This window comes from Erinaceus europaeus, chromosome 1 (genome assembly GCF_950295315.1).
Source record: "Erinaceus europaeus chromosome 1, mEriEur2.1, whole genome shotgun sequence".
In the NCBI taxonomy this organism is placed as follows: Eukaryota; Metazoa; Chordata; class Mammalia; order Eulipotyphla; family Erinaceidae; genus Erinaceus; species Erinaceus europaeus.
This window is the reverse complement of record NC_080162.1, coordinates 172,924,538-172,942,966: the sequence shown is the minus strand read 5'-3', so window position 1 is coordinate 172,942,966 and position 18,429 is coordinate 172,924,538. Positions and strand designations below refer to the sequence as shown.

Below are 18,429 nucleotides of genomic sequence, written 5' to 3'. Positions count from 1 at the left end.
CCTAGTTAAGGAAGGTGGAAATGAAATATAGCAATATACAAGGTTGGGTTTAATCTCTAAATTTCCTCTGGTTTTAAGTATAGTAAGCATACTTTAGATAAGCATACTGATTATTTATTTTGGGAATCAGAAACTAAAATTTGTCATTAAATTACCTACCATTATTTGATATCATGTGTACATTTTGATTCACTAATAACCTGGGAAACTATCAGGACTACCATACCAAATATCATATCTTATAAAAATTCATGTCTTGATTGGCCTAGACCTTGAATAAATCCCTCTCTCCATTGTTACCAATCATCTCTATGAGGAACAACACAATAGACCCCTTTGTGGGCCCCCATAGGACCTCGCCCTCAACGTGTATCAACAACGGTAGAGAATGTTCCATCCTCCAAAGGGAGGCTATACAACATACTTTATCTTCCACGTGAGGACGATGGGTTTTAAAATTGAGGCAGCTTGGAATGTTCCTACTCATGACCACAGAATGTGAGCTCAGATCTACAGGGATGCAGAGGTCACATAGGCTCCTGTGCTGAATATGGGCCCCAGATCAAATCAATGAGGTCTACAGTCAACAATATTTACACACCTTTCCCATATTTGGGAGCTACTCTCTCCCCTGATCCAGCTTTCTGGTCTTCTTTCCAGCCATGACATCAACTCCCCAGATAATAAATTGGTTCCACCTGCATATCAGATGTCAGGCTCAGGAAAAAAAAACCAAAAAACTAGTATATTCATGGGCCCTTTGGAATATAACTAAAATAGGCCTACTAACTATCTACAAAACGGAGACCCCCAAATCTTCATCAGCAATATTCTAGCCTTTTGGTTCATGATTAGTCAACAATTTGGCTTTATAAGTTAACTCTTCTTTCAGCCACCAGGTTCCAGACGCTACCTTGATACCAACCAGAGTTCTCTGGACAGATAACTCCACCAGTGTGTCCTGGAGCCCTACTTCCCCAGAGCCCCGCCTCACTAGAGAAAGAGAGAGACTGGCTGGGAATATGGATTGATCAGCTAATGCCGGTTCATCAGGGAGGCAATTACAGAAGCCACACCTTCCACCTTCTGCACCCTATAATGATCCTGGATCCATACTCCTATAGGGATAAAGAATAGGAAGTTAACAGGGAAGGGGATGGGATAGGGAGTTCTGGTGGTGGGAATTGTGTAGAGTTGTACCCCTCTTATTCTATGGTTTTTGTCAGTGTTTCTTCTATATAAATAAAAATTAAAAAAAAAATTCATGTCTCTCTTAAATTCCAACAAGGAAATGTTATATGACCTTAATAAGGAATATGAAACTCAGACTTGTCAGAGATCTAATTTTTTTAAATTATGTAACTATAGAAGCATGAATTCTTTGATTTAATTGGGATATTCATTTTGCATCGCTAGACCAATTACAACTATTGTACATGGCCAGGTAGCTAAGGAGAGGACATTCATATTTAAATGGAAAGAGTTATAATTTTAATACAGATAGCTGGGGCCTGAATAGTTTGCATTCCACCATTTATTATTTAGTAGCAACATGTGGAAAGATCTATTTTAAAATAAATCTCATGCTACAGGCTTTTTTTTTTCATAAAGTAATTTTACCTTAGTTTCTAAAGTCTGTTGAAAGATGATTGCAGTTTGCAAAGATTTAGCATTTACTTTCATAGCTTTGTTTTCCATGTTGACCCACATTTTGCTATATTTAAATATTCACTTTTCCATATGTCATGGATAATGGCCAATTGTTTTTGTCTCCTGTGGAAATAACAAAGATAAGAAGTAAACAGTAGCCTCCCTAACAAAGAATTTGATTATGTCTGAGTTGGTTTTATAGTTGTATTTTCACTACCTACTGTTACTTAGTGTCACACTGGGGACATGTGCTCCTGGTATTGCTGAAATTTCATCCCACCTTAATTGACTAAAACATGATAATAGCCCACAGTAAATTTCTAACTTTGTAAGACAAAGCCACAATGATTCTCTAATTGGCTAGACATTAAAGTCACTGTTGTGTATTAAGAAAACTGTTGATATCTGGCCTCACTCATTACTTACAGTGTATGTCTCAAAGGGCCTGGATCCAAACCTGGTATTGGAATATTTGAAAAGTTAGATAATTATAGAGGACAGGCATATTTTGAGAGATTCAATATCATTTAGAGTCCATCCTTAAAATCTAAGAGTGATTTTTGGTAAAAAAAAAAAAAAAAAAAAACAGCAAATATTTAATATTTAACTAAAATTATAAATAGTAAAAAATAATTGGAAATAGTGTGGTAATCATGTAATAAAAATGTTCTTTAATGAAATTCAAGTACTATGATACTTCTTTTTGTTGTTGTGCTTTTTTTTAATTAGTTATTTAATAGTAATCAAAAAGATTGTGGGATAAAGGGTACAATTCCCACCACTAGAGTTCCATATCCCATCCCCTTCATTGGACTTTTCCCTATTCTTTATCCATCTGGAAGTATGGACCCAGGATCATTATGTGATGCAGAAGGTAGAAGATCTGGCTTCTGTAATTGCTTCTCCACTGGATATGGGCATTGGCAGGTCAATCCATACTCCCAGCCTATTTATATCTTTCCTTAATGGGGCAAGGCTCTGGGGATGTGGGGTTCCAGGACACACTGGTGGGGTCACCTGACCAGGGAAGTCAGGTTGTCATCATGGTAGCATCTGTGACTTGTTGGCAGAGATGCATTAAGATAATAAAGCAGAAGAATTTGTTTAATAATTAGAAACCTACAGGCAAGAATATAGTAGATGAGATTTGGGGTCTCCGTTTTGGAAAAGGCTACTTTTAAAATAGAAAGTCTATTTTAGATATACTCTAAGGGGCCTGTGAGTTTTTACTAATTTTTGACTGAGCCCAACAGCTAATATGCAAGTGGGCTAGGAGTATTGTCTGTATTGTCTGGGAAGATGGTGTCAGAATTGAAGATAGGACTAGAAAGCTGGGTCAGGGCAGAGAGAAGCTCCCAAATATGGGAAAAGTATGTAAATACTGTTAACTACAAACTCCATTGATGCTTCCATTTCTGTTTTTCTTTTTTCTCTCAATATTGTTTTGGCAATTCTAGGTGTTTTCTGGATCCAGATAAATGTTTGTGATTTTTTAAATCTATTCTCTTAAAGAAGATTGGAGAGAGCCTGCTGGGTACCATGTTACATTTGTATATGGCTCTGGGTAGAATATTCATTTTGGTGATGTTAATTCTTCCAATCCAAGAGCATGGGATATCATTCCACTTCTTTGTATCATTTTCTATTTACGTTAATAGAGACTTAGTAGTATGCTACTTCTAGGAAAGTGTTTCAACTATCTCCTCAAGAAACAAAGTCCTAATTGGTTATATTTATTTCTTTTTTGTCAATACTCCTGATGGATGAAGGAACAAAAAATTTAACAAGTTTGCCAAATTTCTAAAGATTACTTATTTACTTGTTTATTTATTTACCATCACTGAGCTGTCACATCTTTGAACTGACTTTTTCAGATAGAAGGGGAGGGAAGGAATGAAAAGGAAGAGGGAGGGAGTCGGGCGGTAGCACAGCTGGTAAAGCGCAGGTGGCGCAAAGCACAAGGACCAGCAGAAGGATCCAGGTTCCAGCAACCGCCCCACCACCTGCAGGGGAGTCGCTTCACAAGCAGTGAAGCAGGTCTGCAGGTGTCTATCTTTCTCTCCCCCTCTCTGTCTTCCCCTCCTCTCTCCATTTCTCTCCATCCTATCCAACAAGAACGACATCAATAATAACTACAACAATAAAACAAGGGCAATAAAAGGGAATAAATAAATAAATATTTAAGAAAAACAGAAAGAAAGAGGGAGGAATAGGGTAAAAAGAGAGGGGAGGGGCAGGAAGAGAAAGCAGGGAGAGGGAGGGAAGGGAGAAAAGATGGGAAAGGGAGAGAGCAGGGAGGGAGAAGACAAGAAAAAGGTTTAGGGAGAGGGGAAGGGAGAGGAGGAGAAAGACATCATACCACATAGATTCCCGCAATATGGTGGAGGCCAGGTTTAAACCAAGGTCCAACTCATGACAATGCATGCACTTTTGCAGTTGAACTATCTTCTGGGTGCCCCAAAGAATCTAACAGTACTTTTTAAAATTAACATATTTTCTCTCTAATTTTAAAGTCACTTTATTAAAGAAAAGATGATATATATATATATATATATATATATATATATATATATATATATATATCTTAGATGTATATTGTTTCTTATATCCCTTTGCTAGGTGTCTGCCACACCAACAAGTGACATCTTCCTCAGTCATTGTGCACTGGGTCCCCAATGCCTTCTAACCCCCCCAAAATCCCTTTAAAGTCCTTGGCTCTAAAATCTTTTATGAGACCGCCTGAGTAAGTTCCAGCAAAGCAATTCTTTATTCATCCAAATGCTATGTGACTAATAATTAATTTATCCTTTGGGCATTAAATAAATATATTTAGATCTTATTAGGGTTAGAACAGATAATTCATTGCCATTTTAAATGTTACTTTGATTAGCAGAATTATTTAGTAATGTTAATTGGCTTTTTAATAGATTTATCATAATAGATTTCAATATTATTTTTTACTTTAATGTAAATAGTTTAAATACATATAGTCTCCCGGCATACAAATCAACACTGACAGCTCTGTTACTGTAAGGTTCTCTTCACTATGATGTATATAAGATGATCTAGTTAAATACTATGCATATTACTAGTTAAGTAGTAACAAAAGGCACTCCTATATTGCTTTTCTAGTGTCAAACTCTGCTCTAAGTGTTTTACACAGATTGTTATTAATTCTTAAACCCTTGTGAGTTATGTTGTATTGTCATCCCTATTTTTACAGATGAAGGTATTTACTCGTATGTATTGGTATTCTATTTTCTTGGGATACATTTGTAACTGTTTCATTCTATGCCTGTCTTCCAAGTTTGAGTCTTCTGAATTGTAGCTGAGAAATCAATTACCATTTAGATATTTCTTTTCTACTGCTGACTGATTTTAAGAGTAATAACTTCAACAAACTCAAAGTCACTTATTATAAAGTATAAATTAATTTAACCAACCACATAATATTTTTATTTAAGTAACTTGGCATTATAACATTATATAAGTTATAGGTATTCCTCATTAAAAAATTAACATTATATTACTAAATTAAATTCACTATAAGTCTAAGTCTACTTTTCATCATAGAAATGACCACTTTTGTATGTAATTCACTTTCTTCTGACTTTTTAACTAAGTATCTTAACTTTTTAACTAAGGCATCAATGCTCTCATCTAGATTATTAGATCATTTTTAATTGGGGATTAATGGTATATAGTCTAGTCTTTGACATATAGGTACAACTTTTTGTCTCCCCTTGATGGGTGTCTGGGAGACAACTATTCCCCAACCCAAGGACTCTGCCCCATCATACAGCAAGACTCCAATGTCCCATCATTCTGTCCTTTTCCCTCCATCATTAGAATCCTTTACTTTGGTGTAATATACCACACCCAGTCCAAGTTTCACATTATATTTTACCTTGATATCTGTTCTTTCTTTCATTATTTACTATTATTATTGATTTAATAATGATCAATAAGACTCCAGGACAAGAGGGGTACAATTCCATACATTTCCCACCACCAGAGTTCCGTATCCTATCCCCTTTATTGAAAGCTTATCTATTCTTTATTCCTCTGGGAATATGAACCCACGATCAGTATGAGATGCAGAAGGTGGAAAGTATGGCTTGTGTAATTGCTCCTCCACTGAGCATGGATGCATTATGTATAAATATCTATGAAACTCACCTGTCCTATGTTTTTATTTGATGATATTAGTTTCCTTATTAATTCTCTGGTTGATGTGTCTGTTGCAAATGGTATGTTAAAATGCTGCCAGTGTTCCTTTCTAGTTCTATTGTTTCATAGATGGTAGTAAGTGAAATATTTTCTTGTACTAAGTCATTAATCATTATATAATATCCATTTTCTTGTTATTATATTTATTTATTGCCTCCAGGGTTATTGCTGGGGCTTGGTGCCTTCATTACAAATGTACTGCTCCTGTCAGCCATTTTTCCCATTTTTGTTATTGTTTTTGTTGTTGGGTAGGACAGAGAGAAATTGAAAGAGAAAGGGAAGACAGGGTGAGAGAAAGATAGACACCTGCAGATCTGCTCCACTGCTTATAAAGTGACCTTGACCCGCTGCAGGTGGGGAGTCGAGGGCTTGAACCAGGATCCTTCCACAGGTCCCTGAGCTTTGAACTATGTGCACTTAACCAGGTATGCTGTCACCCAGCTTCCTGTAATAGCCATCTTATATATTAGATTTATTAGCTAGAAATCTGTCTTCACTGATGTAATCACAGTTATACCTCCTTGTCTTGGGTTGTCATTTGTGTTTTGAACCTGATTAGTATTGCAAACTAAGACCACTTTACTGTAGATGGTAAAAAGTAACATTTTAGCTTTCAATCCATTCTGCCACTTCATGCTTTGGAATCAATGACTTAGGTCATTTACATTTAAGGGAATAATTAAATACATGTATTACTATTTTATTTTTTTTTAAGATACTGTCTTGATTTGTCATTGTTCTGTTTTTGTCATATTTATTTCTCTTTTATTTTAAATTTCTCCTTTTGGGTTATATTTGAGAACCATTTCCATCTTTTTTTTTTTAAGATTTGTTTAGAGAGAGAGAGAGAGAAGCACCATTTGAGCATGTGTTTCCAGGGAGCAAATTTAGGACTTAATTTATCCAACTCTTGTGGTGTTCTATGCTGAGCCTCCTTTCAGTCACATCTTTCCCAATTTCCTGGCTCTTCTTTAATATATATATATGCTCTTACTAAAGTCTAGATGTGAAGTTCTTTATTTGCAGCCTCTTGGGTAGATTGATCTTATTGTGATAGACCACAGTTTTCTTGTTTTTCCTTTCTCCCCAATGTTATATAATATTGGGTATCTATTATCTTTGGGTGGAATTATTTTTAGTGTTATAAAAGTACTTTTAATACATCTTGAAGGGTTCCCTTTCTTTCAGAGTCTTGGGTATATATGATATTCTTTTTTGTCCTGCAAGTTTTCATTTGAGGAATTCTTTGGTAATCCTTTAGGAATTATCTTATAAGCCGTTCGTATTTAGATGCTTGTGCTGTCCTGTCCTCATGTTTGTTTATTTATTTATTTTAAACTTGCATATTACTTTATTGAGGGAATGTTGATTTTCAGTGTTGTGTCCTAGGGTTCAGTTTCACAACTCCCTAGATAGGTGTCAGTACATCTCACCATCAAACCATTTTCCTTCTCCATTACAGGACACTAGAACTCACTCCCCATTCACACTCCCCTTCCCCCTTCTGAGTTTTTAACACTTTAAATATAATATGTATTAGAGTATGCCAGTACATGTTTATTTTGTTCAGGATTGATTTGTTCCCCTTTTTGCCACCAGGGTTATTGCTGGGGCTCAGTGCCAATATGATGAAATCCACAAATTCACAGCTTCTGGCCATTATTTCCTTTCTTATTTTTTTTTAATTGGATAGGACAGAGAGAAATTGAGAGGGGGTGGGGAAGACAGAGAGAAAGAGAGATACCTGAAGACTTACTCCACCACTTGTGAAGTTCCCCCTTGCAGGTGGGAAGTGGGGTCTCAATGCTGGGTCCTTGAACATGGTGACAGGTGGTCTTAACCAGGTGCATCACTGCTGCTCCCCAGGATTTTTGTATTTGGATGTTTAGATCTTTTCTAAAATTAGGGAAATACTTAGCAATTACTTTGCCAAATAAGTTTATATTCTTTTCACTCTCTCTCCATCTCAGGACCCTATAATATGGATGCTGTATTCTATAGCTCTTACATTAGTCTCATATGTTCCAATTGTTCTTTTTGCTCTTTCTCTCTTTTTCTTTCTTGCTTTTTAAAGACAGAGACAGAGAGAAAGTGAAAGATTTCAGCACCAAAGCTTCCTTCACTACAATGAGAACTGAACTTGAACTTGGGTTGCACACATGGCTCTATCCAATTGAATTATTTCACCAGCCCCTTCTTTTCTTTACTAATATCTTTGAGTGTTTTAAACTGCTATTAAATTCTTTAGTTCAGCTACTGTATTCCTGAAGTTCATAATTTCAGTCTAAACTTTTTCATATTCCCATTCTTCTTCTTCTAGCGTTTGCCCTTCTTCCGTAGCCAGTCAACAGCGTCAGGTTGAGCCTGATGTAAAGTTTCGAGACCTCCTTTGAATCTGGAGAGGTGGCAGTCGTTGACTATGTGGGTCATAGTCTGTCTGGAGCCGCAGGGGCAGTTCGGGTCGTCTCTGGCTCCCCAGCGATGGAACATAGCGGCGCACCGGCCATGGCCTGTTCGATAGCAATTGAGGAGGGCCCAATCATAACGTGCTAGGTCAAAGCCGGGTTGACGCTTGCAGGGGTCTGTGATGAGGTGTTTGTTCTTTACCTCAGCTGACTGCCAACTCTGTTTCCAAGAGACTGGAATAGAGAAGTTCAGTGTAGGCATAGGGGACCAGATTGGATGACGAGACGTCAAGCGTTGGACAGGGTGGGCAAAGATATCCGCGTATATTGGCAGGTCCGGTCGAGCGTAGATGTGGGAAATGAACTTAGATGATGCCGCAACCCGACGAATATCTGGCGGGGCAATGTTGCTAAGAACTGGCAGCCATGGAACCGGGGTGGAACGGATGGTTCCAGAAATTATCCTCATGGAGGAATATAATTTGGAATCGACCAAGTGGACATGGGGGCTACGGAACCATACTGGGGCACAGTATTCTGCAGTGGAATAGCATAATGCCAGAGATGATGATCGTAGTGTGGAAGCGCTCGCGCCCCATGAGGAGCTGGCCAGTCTTGCAATGATGTTATTCCTCGTGCCCACCTTTGCTGCAGTTTTTATGAGATGTTCGTGAAATGACAGAGTGCGATCTAGAGTAACGCCGAGATAGACTGGCTGGGCTTCATGCCGGATTCTTGTATCGCCAAGCTGCACATTAAGCTCATGCGAGGCCGAGGCATGGTGTAGATGGAAAACAGATGATACCGTTTTTTGCAGTGCTAGGGATTAGTCGCCATTTTTTACAGTAATCAGATATCAGAGACATGTCTTTCGTGAATGTTTCCTCGAGGATGTCGAACTTGGATGCCTGAGTTGCACAGCAGATGTCATCGGCGTAGATGAACTTCCTTGAAGAAGTTTCTGGGAGGTCATTGATGTAAATATTAAATAGCGTAGGAGCCAGAACAGAGCCCTGGGGGAGGCCACTTGAGACAAATCTCCATCTGCTAGACTTGTCACCCAGATGCACCCGGAATATTCCCATTATTCTTATTGTCTCATCTCCTTTATCAGTAGCATCTCTTATTTAAATTAGCATTTTTAAGACTATTGCTTTAAACTCCTTATATAATTTATCTAATTCTATTGTATTTGAAGTCTCCAATGGCTTTTGTTTTGTCTTCTCATTTGTGGTATAGTCTTATGTTTCTTTGTTTTGCTAGAGATTATATATAAACTTCTCTGTGTTGAGTTAAACAGTTATATTTTCTCTTTAAAAATTATTTATTTTATTTGATAGGGCAGAGAGAATTTGAAAGGGGGAAGGGAGATAGAGAAGGAGAAAGAAACTGTTATACTTGCTGCACTGCTTTACTGTTAGTGAAATTTACTCTTTGCAGGTGGGGAGTGGGGACTTGAACCTGAGCCCTTATACACATCAATGTGTGTGCTCAGGTGAGTGCTCCACTAGTCTGCCCTAAGAATCACATTGTTATTATTATTATTAGGTATGTGTGGGACTTCTATCAGGATTATAGTTTACAAAATGTAATCATATGGTTTTTTTTTTAACTTCCAAGAGGCTATCATGTCTGCTGCTTAATATACTGATCATTCTAACCCTATTTAGATGACTAGAATTCTTGCTCTAATACAGGGTAGCAGTTGTGCAGTAAGGAGACTGCTATTAGAGGTTATCGTGGATTTGAGGCTCCTTAGGGGTTGCTGATGTCTGAACTAAGGCCAGCTCTTGAATCACCTGTTCCTCCAGGCTAGTTCCAGCCAGGATCTTCCTAGACATTTTGAGTTATCACTTCTCCTCAACTCTGGTCAAAAATCTAACCTGAAGATTCTGTAGACTGAGTCCTTCACAGGTTTACAGGTAGGAAAAATGCTGTATAAGAGATACAGATTTGGTAACTTGCCAGGTCACATTTCCAATGGCAGTCGCGAGTAGGTAAAATAAGGATTTGTGGAGTATAAAATGTGGCCTCCTCTACAGATCACTTTCAGCTGGGATGCTCCGGTTCAAATCAGAAAGCTAACAAACATGATAGGCAAATGAATGCCCAGTGCTGGTTGCAGGTGTGAGAAGAACAGATGCCCTGCACAACACAAAGGCTTGTTATAGGCCACAGTAGAGCTTGTTTAGCTCCCAGCAAGCTCCACCAATAAATGGACTAGAACTCCAAGTACTTATAGCCAGGGATTGCAGTCTCATACCTTCAGTCATCATGCTGCACAAGCTCTGTGCTAGCAACCAGAAGAACCAGCTTCGGTCATCCAAAATGACAGGGGTGTAGAGTAGTTCTCCCTTGAATTTTGGCTCCACACTCATTTCCTGTTGTCTGGTGATTGCCATACTCTTAATCTGTCTGCATCTCCACATTCATGCATGGATCTCTGGCTCCCCAGTCCCACTGCTTTGCAGAGGGAAATCTTTCTATTGCATACAGTTGGGAAAACATGCTCCTCTCACTGATGAAAGCCCCAAGTATCAGAGCCCTTGATTTGGGCATTCAAGTCTCGGAAGTGAAGGTTCAATATGATAACCTTTCTCTGTCTCTTGAGTCAGAATGCTCTGGCTTGCTCTTTTTTTTTTTTTTTTTTCCTTCTGCTCAGCTCTGGCTATATATTATAGTGGTGCAGGAGATTGAATCTTGGGCCTTCAAGTCTCAGGCATGAATGAATGTCTTTGCTATCTCCCCAGCACTGGTAAAAATTAAGTTACAGTTTTTCTTACCAAAGGCTCCTGACACCTCTTCCTGAAAATATAGTACTCTCGTAGCCATCCAGTCCCTGCTTAGGGACTATAATACCATAATTCTGTAAAACTAACGATGCATGGAGGAGGTGAGTCTGCCTTCCTTACCCGTCTTTCATCTTTTTTTTTTAAAAAAAAAAAAGTTCAGATATACTGAGAGAGACACTACAGCACCAGGGCTTCCTCCAGTATTAGAGAGGTGCTAGGAACTTGAACCTTTGGCCACAAACCTTGGCATGTGCCCTACCCACTGAGTTATCTCCCCAGTCTTGCTGCACACTTTAGATCATCTTGCGATTACTTATAATATTTTTTATTGCTGTAGTTATTATTGTTGTTATTGATGTCATTGTTGGATAGGACAGAGAGAAATGGAAAGAGGAGCGGAAGACAGAGAGGGGGAGAGAAAGACAGACACCCCTAACCTGCTTCACTGCCTGTGAAGTGACTCCCCTGCAGGTGGGGAGCTGGGGATCCTTACACTGGTCCTTGCGCTTTGCGCCACTTGTGCTTAACCTGCTGTGCTACCACCCGACTACCCTGTCTTCTATCTTGTTGGAATTCCCTACCCTTTTTTAAATACATTTGAATTTGTTTTTTTCATTATTAGATCCAGATATGGATCCCAAGACAGAATATTATCAATTTATAGTTTCATACTTAGACACATTTTGACAGTTCATCTGTAATCATAGAATAATTTTGATTATTGAGTCGAGAATTCTTTGATATAAAACAGCTCCTTTTTGTGTATATATATATATATATATATATATATATATATATTCTAGTCTTTTTCCCTCACTGTTCTCATGACCCCTGAAAGCATTGAATTCGCTGAGCCTGATCAGCATATGTACTTCCTTTTACTATCCTACTACTTCCTTTTACATTTCAGAAATACAATGTGTAACAAAGGTTAGCATTTCATAGATAATTAAATGACATTATCAATTATTTAATTCTGGCCAATAGACGTACTTTAATATTCTAAGTTCATACTTGTAAATTACAGGATGCTGAAAATGTAAAATATGAATTTTAACACTGAATTTTAAATTATTCCTCAACTTAGTGCTTTGCCTATAGTTAAGACAAAAGCAAGAACAAGCAGCAGTATTGTCACACCTTGCCAATGGAAACAGTTGATTTTTTTAGCACCGAATGGTCAAATATCACTTCAATGAGGAAATGATTTTCTTAGACCTTCTCATAAATTCTTGTGCAGACCACACCCTTCATCTTACATTCCTTAAAAAGAGAGAGAGAGTGATTGAATACCTAAAAGTCAACCTAGGGAACAACAAATTTATATTAAGAAGAGAAATAAAGAACAATGTCATAAGATTAAGCTTAGCAATGAATAACATATCAGCATTTCAGTCCCCAGTAATTTGGAATTTTGAGCACTATAGGAGAAACACTTTCAAAATTGATCTGTTACTACTGCAGAGGGTTTTTTTTAAAGTGACAATTTTTTATTCATAACTTACATACATTGGAATCTAATTTAAAAGTTGTTTTATTTATATTTATATTATCTGGGGATGTTAAAAACCACATATGGCTTTTTCCCAAGAGATTTCTACTCCATTGTTCAGTATTGAGATCCCCATACTGAAATTTCTACCCATGTAAATCTGTTGTACATTTAGCGATAAGAATTTCCCTTCCTTCCTTCCTTCCTTCCTTCCTTCCTTCCTTCCTTCCTTCCTTCCTTCCCTTTCCTTCCATCCTTCCTTTCTTCCTTCCTTTCCTTCTTTCACTTTCTTTCTTTCTTTCTTTCTTTCTTTCTTTCTTTCTTTCTTTCTTTCTTTCTTTCTTTCTTTCTTTCTTCTTTCTTTCTTTCTTTCTTTCTTTCTTTCTTTCTTTCTCTCTTTCATCCTATTTCCTCCAGGGTCATCACTAGCTCAGTGCCTGCACTACAAATCCACTACTCCTGTGGACATTTTCGATTTTTTTTTTTGATAGGACAAAGAGAAATTGAGAGGAGAGGGGAAGACAGACACCTGCAGACCAGCTTCACTGCTTATGAAAGGACCTCCCCCTAGAGGCGGGGAGCTGGGGGCTCGAACCAGGATCCCTGTGCTGGGTCCTTACGCTGCTTGTACTATGTGCTCTTAACCAGGTTCACCACCGCCCAGCCCCCAGTGGTAAGAATTTCTATAATATAGAAAGAGACATCCAACATGCTACTTGAATTTATAGTCATTATTTGTGTTAGCACAGAGCATAAAGAAAAATTGCCTTGTGTAAATTCTGTCATTCTTATCTATTGCCTAAAAGAAATGTTTGATGAACTGAGTTCTGTTTGGATTATTAGTATGTTTTTTCCAAGGTACTATGGAATTTTTTTTGTAGATTTTATTTCTTTATTGGGGGATTAATATTTTACAGTCAACAGTAAATATAATAGTTTGTATATTCATTACATTTCCCAGTTTTCCACATAACAACCCCCACTAGGTTTTTTTTTTCTTTTTTTTACCAGAACACTGCTCAGCTGTGGCTTATGTTGGTGTAGGGGATTGAACCTGGAACCTTGGAGCCTCAGGCATGAGAGTCTGTTCACATAACCACTGTGCTATCTGCCCCGTCTCACTATGAATTCTTGAATGTAAAATGTTAGGATATTTGCAAATACCCCAAATGAATTTTTTAGAGCTTGATTTGTCTGTAAAACTTAGTTTGCTTTTCTTTTAGTGAGTTAAAAACTAATCATGTCTACTCATACATACCTTTAAGGTTACCGTTTTTACATGTTGTTATTTCTACAAAAACAGTTTTATTACTTCTAAAATATATTAATATCATTATTATAATAATGTGATTATTACAATGTTAAAAGTTTAAAACATTATCTTCTTGGACGTATACTTATAAATGAATATTCAATGGACTATGTATCACTTAAGCAAGAACTCTGACTTTATTCTCAGATGTCATTATCTATTTGTATTTTTTTAAAAGAGACTCTTATGGAAATACTATAACCAATTTATCTATTTAGCTTTATTTCTTAATTTATAAGTGAAAATATGCTTACCACTACCATTTTCCCATCCACTAGCATTCTCTTTATTGTCGTCTCTTTGCCATCCCATTTCTGCACTTGATTCAGTGAACCTCTTGCCACTGTTACAATGCTCTGCAAAGACAAGTTCACATCATTGACATGCCTAGACTTTGGTTGATGAATGAAGCAGCAGCTCATTCAGTGTTGACTTTTATGAATTTCCTGAGGCACAGTCATCTCCTTTTTTAAAAAAACATATTTTTAATGAGAGCTAAAGAGAAAGAGAGGGAGAGTAAGAGAAACAGAGAAAGAGTGAGAGAGACTGAGAAAATGAACACAGGGCACTGTGTATTATGGTGATGCTGCAGATTGAACCTGGAACCTTAAAGGCTCAGGCATGAAAGTTTTTGCATAACCATTATGTTGTCTTCTCAGTTCACAGCACATTCATTTTTTATGTTGTATTGACTCAGAAGACACATTCATTTTGCCAATTGAGTGGAGTAGTCCACACTTTTGAATGCTAGCAGAGGTCATCTTTTCTAGCAGCAGACTAAGATGATTTTGAAGAGGAATTTTGAAGTTTACCTTTGCTTTCCTATTGTCAGCTGTGGTTTCTTCAAATTCCTGGCCTAACTTGAAGGAAATCTCTGTATTTTTAAAGGTGCTTTCAGTTCTGATGGTGATAGTATCCCTCTTCTTGCTGATGATCACCTTTGGTTTGGCCAAATTTCCCAGTTTTCTGGTGGCTATGCCCACACCTGAGAATAAAAGCAGCGTTACAATTATGTTTACCAAGTGAGTGTACCTAGAAGAGAATATGTCAGACCACATTCTACACACAGTTGTGGCCCAAGTGTACAGACAACAGACTGCCCAAAGATGCTCCTTCCACCACTCACTGCCTAATGAGAACTCACGTCCATGGACCCTGATATGTTAGATTGTGTTTTATAAAAGTGATGTCAGAAGATTTCAGAGACTAAAGCATTCAGTGCAAATATTGAAAGTCATTCACTTTTATCAAATCTGATCCTACTTTTCACTAATTATAATTTTGCATGGCTTGTTCTAGACATTAGGAATTATTTTAGTTTTATTCCATAAGTGAGATTGTTACATATAGATTCTCTTCTATGGTTTCTTCCTTGGCAACGTATCGTAGATATAAAAACTTCCTTGTGATTGAGCACTTAGAATCATATAAATAGATTCATGTTTCTAAGATATTGTGGTTCCTAAGTTCTGTTGGTAGGTAAAACTGCCAATCTGTTATTAATATATGAACTCTTATAAATTATTAGAGATAAATAACATAATATTTAAAGCTCTCTGCATTAAAAAAAAGCAAAGTAATACTAGGTACAAGTTTTATGTATTGTTACTACTAAAGATTTTAGAAATACATAACCTACTGAACAGAAGAAATGCTACCTGAAAGAAATACATAAAGGAAAGACTTATTGCATATAAATATATGCATAATAAGCTGCACATACATACTAAGTATATTGTATGTATAAGCTAAATTAGTTGTATATACATAATAAGTAAAAAGTGAAAGGCTCTAATTAAGAAAGTATCGTGAACTGTATTTTTTTCCTATTTCTTATTTAGGACCATATTTTCTTAACTAAATTATAAACTCTACAGTAGGAAATCTACCTTTTACCAAGAATCTACATTTTTATAAAGCCTCATGTATTCTTAAATACTCTAACAGCTGGAACAACAAAATTGAGGGTATTTCATTGGACTTTTAAATATTCTGCTCCAACTTCAGTTGTAAAGTGAAGTCCAAAAGTCAAACAAATCCATTCTCATTATTTCTCATAGTTTTCTAGGTGCCATGACATGATTTCATTCATTTAATCTAAAAATAAAACCTTTCTCTAAGCTTTCTGGACAGAAACTATAGACACTTGATAAGAAGGGTAACCTGAGGTTATTGGCATCATACCTAATCACATTAAGCAGTTCTGGAAATTTCCAAAAGCCCTTCACATCTATCATACTCATGTCTTACAACATTCTCTACAAACAATTTAAAGTTAAATATTTGTAGCTAATGCCTGCTTTTTTCTATGCCCATCCATGGTTTCAATGTAAGGAAAATCTGATGATCTTAGTTTAGTGTAACTGAATTTGAATTTGCTGATATGATCTCATAAACGTCCCGAGGTTCTGACTATCCTGCTTTAGAATGAATTTACTTTGTACAATATAAATGCTTGTGAAATATAGAAGAGTTAGAGAAATAATCTCTATTAGAGCAAAGCATTAACTTTTTGACTTGGAAATTCTAGTATCTTCCATACAACTCTTCAGTTGTTATTAAACTAACTTTCAGGGAAATGAAAGAATAGGTTGAATATGTTTCTTAAAAATAATAATAATAATAAGGGGGCCAAGTAGTGGTGCATTTAAGTGCACATATTATAGTGTGCAAGAACCCAGGTTCAAGCCCCTGGTCCCCACCTGCAGGGGGAAAGCTTCACAAGTGGTGAAGAAGGGCTACAGGTGTCTCTCTGTCTCTTTCCCACTCTGTCTCCTCTCCCCTCTCAATTTATCTGTCTCTATCCAATAATAGATAAAAATATTTTTTAAAATACTTTAAAAAATCTGTTTAAGACTGACACCAAACTAAAACCCTTTTAATATGAAACTACCCTTGAAATCAGTGGGAGTTCCATGCATTTAAGTAGCTGTCACTGAGATTAAATCTGCGGGTTGGGGTAGGCCGTCAGGGGGCCAGGCAGTGACAAACCTGGTTGAACACACATTGCCATGCTCAAGGACCTGGATTTGAGTACCCCATTCCCCACCTGCAGGGAGGATGCTTCATGAGTGTCGAAGTAGGTCTGCAGGTACAGCTATTTTTCTCTCCCTCTTTATCTCCGTCTCTCCTCTCAATCTCTGTCTTATCCAATAAAATAGAAAAAAAAAAAAATGACTACTGGGAGCAGTGGATTGTTGTGCAGGCACGGAGCCCCAGTGAAAACCTTGGTGGTAATAATAATGATAGTGATAATGATGCTAATAATAATATCTATCAGGGGGCCAGAGCTAGTGCATCTGCTTGAGCACATATGTTACTGTGAGCAAGGATCCTGGTTCACTTATCTGTGGGGGAGAAGCTTCAGGAGTTTTAAAGAAAGCAGTGCTTCAATTTCTCCCTCTCTACCTTCTCCTTCCTTCTCAGTCTCTATCCAGTGAATAAATAAATAAATAAAATCTATCAAAGCTTCTACAAAAACTCAAGTTATCTGAATGAACCTATAGATATAATCTTAGAAAAGACTAGCACTTCAACCTGTGTAAACTTCTTCCAGAATCTTGGAAAACGGATTAGAAGGAGATTGGCTTGTCACTTTCCTAAAAAAAAAAAAAAAAAAAAGCCTCTTTAACTAGAACAAAGAACATTTCTTACCCAGAGCTTTCATGTAATCATCAAAATGGTCACTGGAGACAAGTTTCCAGGTACCCAGGAACCTGTTGTTCATTATGATGGATGAGAGAGAATTCAACACCGATCTAGGTGAGATTCAGCCGATTTATACGAGATTATGAAATTCAGAAGATTCTTTTCAATGATGTCCAAAGCATGTGACTCACAGAGACCCAGTGAGAAAAAGCAGTGTTAGGACTAGGAATGAATAGCTCTTCAATTGTCCATTAGGATGAAAGAAAATTCCACACAATGTTTCCTTTAATCTTCAAAACTCAAGTTTATAAAGATCAATGAGAGTACTATTTAAACCTTCAAAAAACTGCTGGTCAATCTTACATTGTTAAAGAAATGCTTAGGTTTTTAAAGCTTTAGAAAAAAATTCTTTGTATTGACTTCTATATGAAACTAAATTATATGAGCATGTATGAATGGAAGTTGTGTGTCTAGGCATCTTATCCACACCCAATTGCAAGCCTGCAGAATAAGAATACTTACTGTAAGGGTGGAGAGCGAAAACGTCTGTGAATACTGTGATAATAACCTCAAAAATATGTTGTGGGAGAGAAATGCAGGGGAGCAGTGTGAGGAAGTATTCATAGGTAAGAAAGGCTTGGCATAATTCACATAGTTCACATATGCCAAGCTGGTAGAGTAGGCAGATAATTACTTCAGAGCACAGAAATTGTATTCATGAGATATATAAGAAGTAGCACTATAACATGGTCTTCAGCCATAGCAAGTATTTTCATCTCCCCAAAATCCTTACATCCTATCAGGTTCTTTTTCAATATAAATCTACATACTCTGAAGTAAATCTTCTGTTTTATCTTTTTTTTTTCCCTAGGGTACTGCTCAGTTCTGCCTTATGATGGT

The 18,429-nt window shown here is 37.1% G+C and overlaps 1 protein-coding gene across 1 annotated transcript; it reads right to left on the bottom strand.

The window, feature by feature from the left end:
- Window positions 1–12,043: 12,043 nt before the first annotated feature.
- LOC103110940 (myelin P2 protein) lies at window positions 12,044–17,803 on the bottom strand. The gene is made up of 4 exons (XM_007520146.3): window positions 17,536–17,803; window positions 14,694–14,866; window positions 14,136–14,237; window positions 12,044–12,340 (listed from the first exon to the last, which is right to left on the bottom strand). Exons 1-4 carry the CDS (start codon window positions 17,606–17,608, stop codon window positions 12,290–12,292), a joined length of 399 nt encoding a protein of 132 aa, XP_007520208.1. The 5' UTR covers window positions 17,609–17,803; the 3' UTR covers window positions 12,044–12,289.
- Between the last annotated feature and the right edge of the window lie 626 nt (window positions 17,804–18,429).

Bases quoted from the DNA above. Each gene is read 5' to 3' on its own strand.
- LOC103110940 (XM_007520146.3), bottom strand. From the start codon at position 17,608: ATGAACAACAGGTTCCTGGGTACCTGGAAACTTGTCTCCAGTGACCAT. The intron at 14,238-14,693 runs GTAAACTTCAAA...TTGTCTTTGCAG, and splicing joins CTGACAATAGGAAAGCAAAG to AGCATTGTAACAGTGGCAAG. The intron at 12,341-14,135 runs GTAAGCATATTT...TCTCTTTTTAAG, and splicing joins TGGATGGGAAAATGGTAGTG to GAATGTAAGATGAAGGGTGT.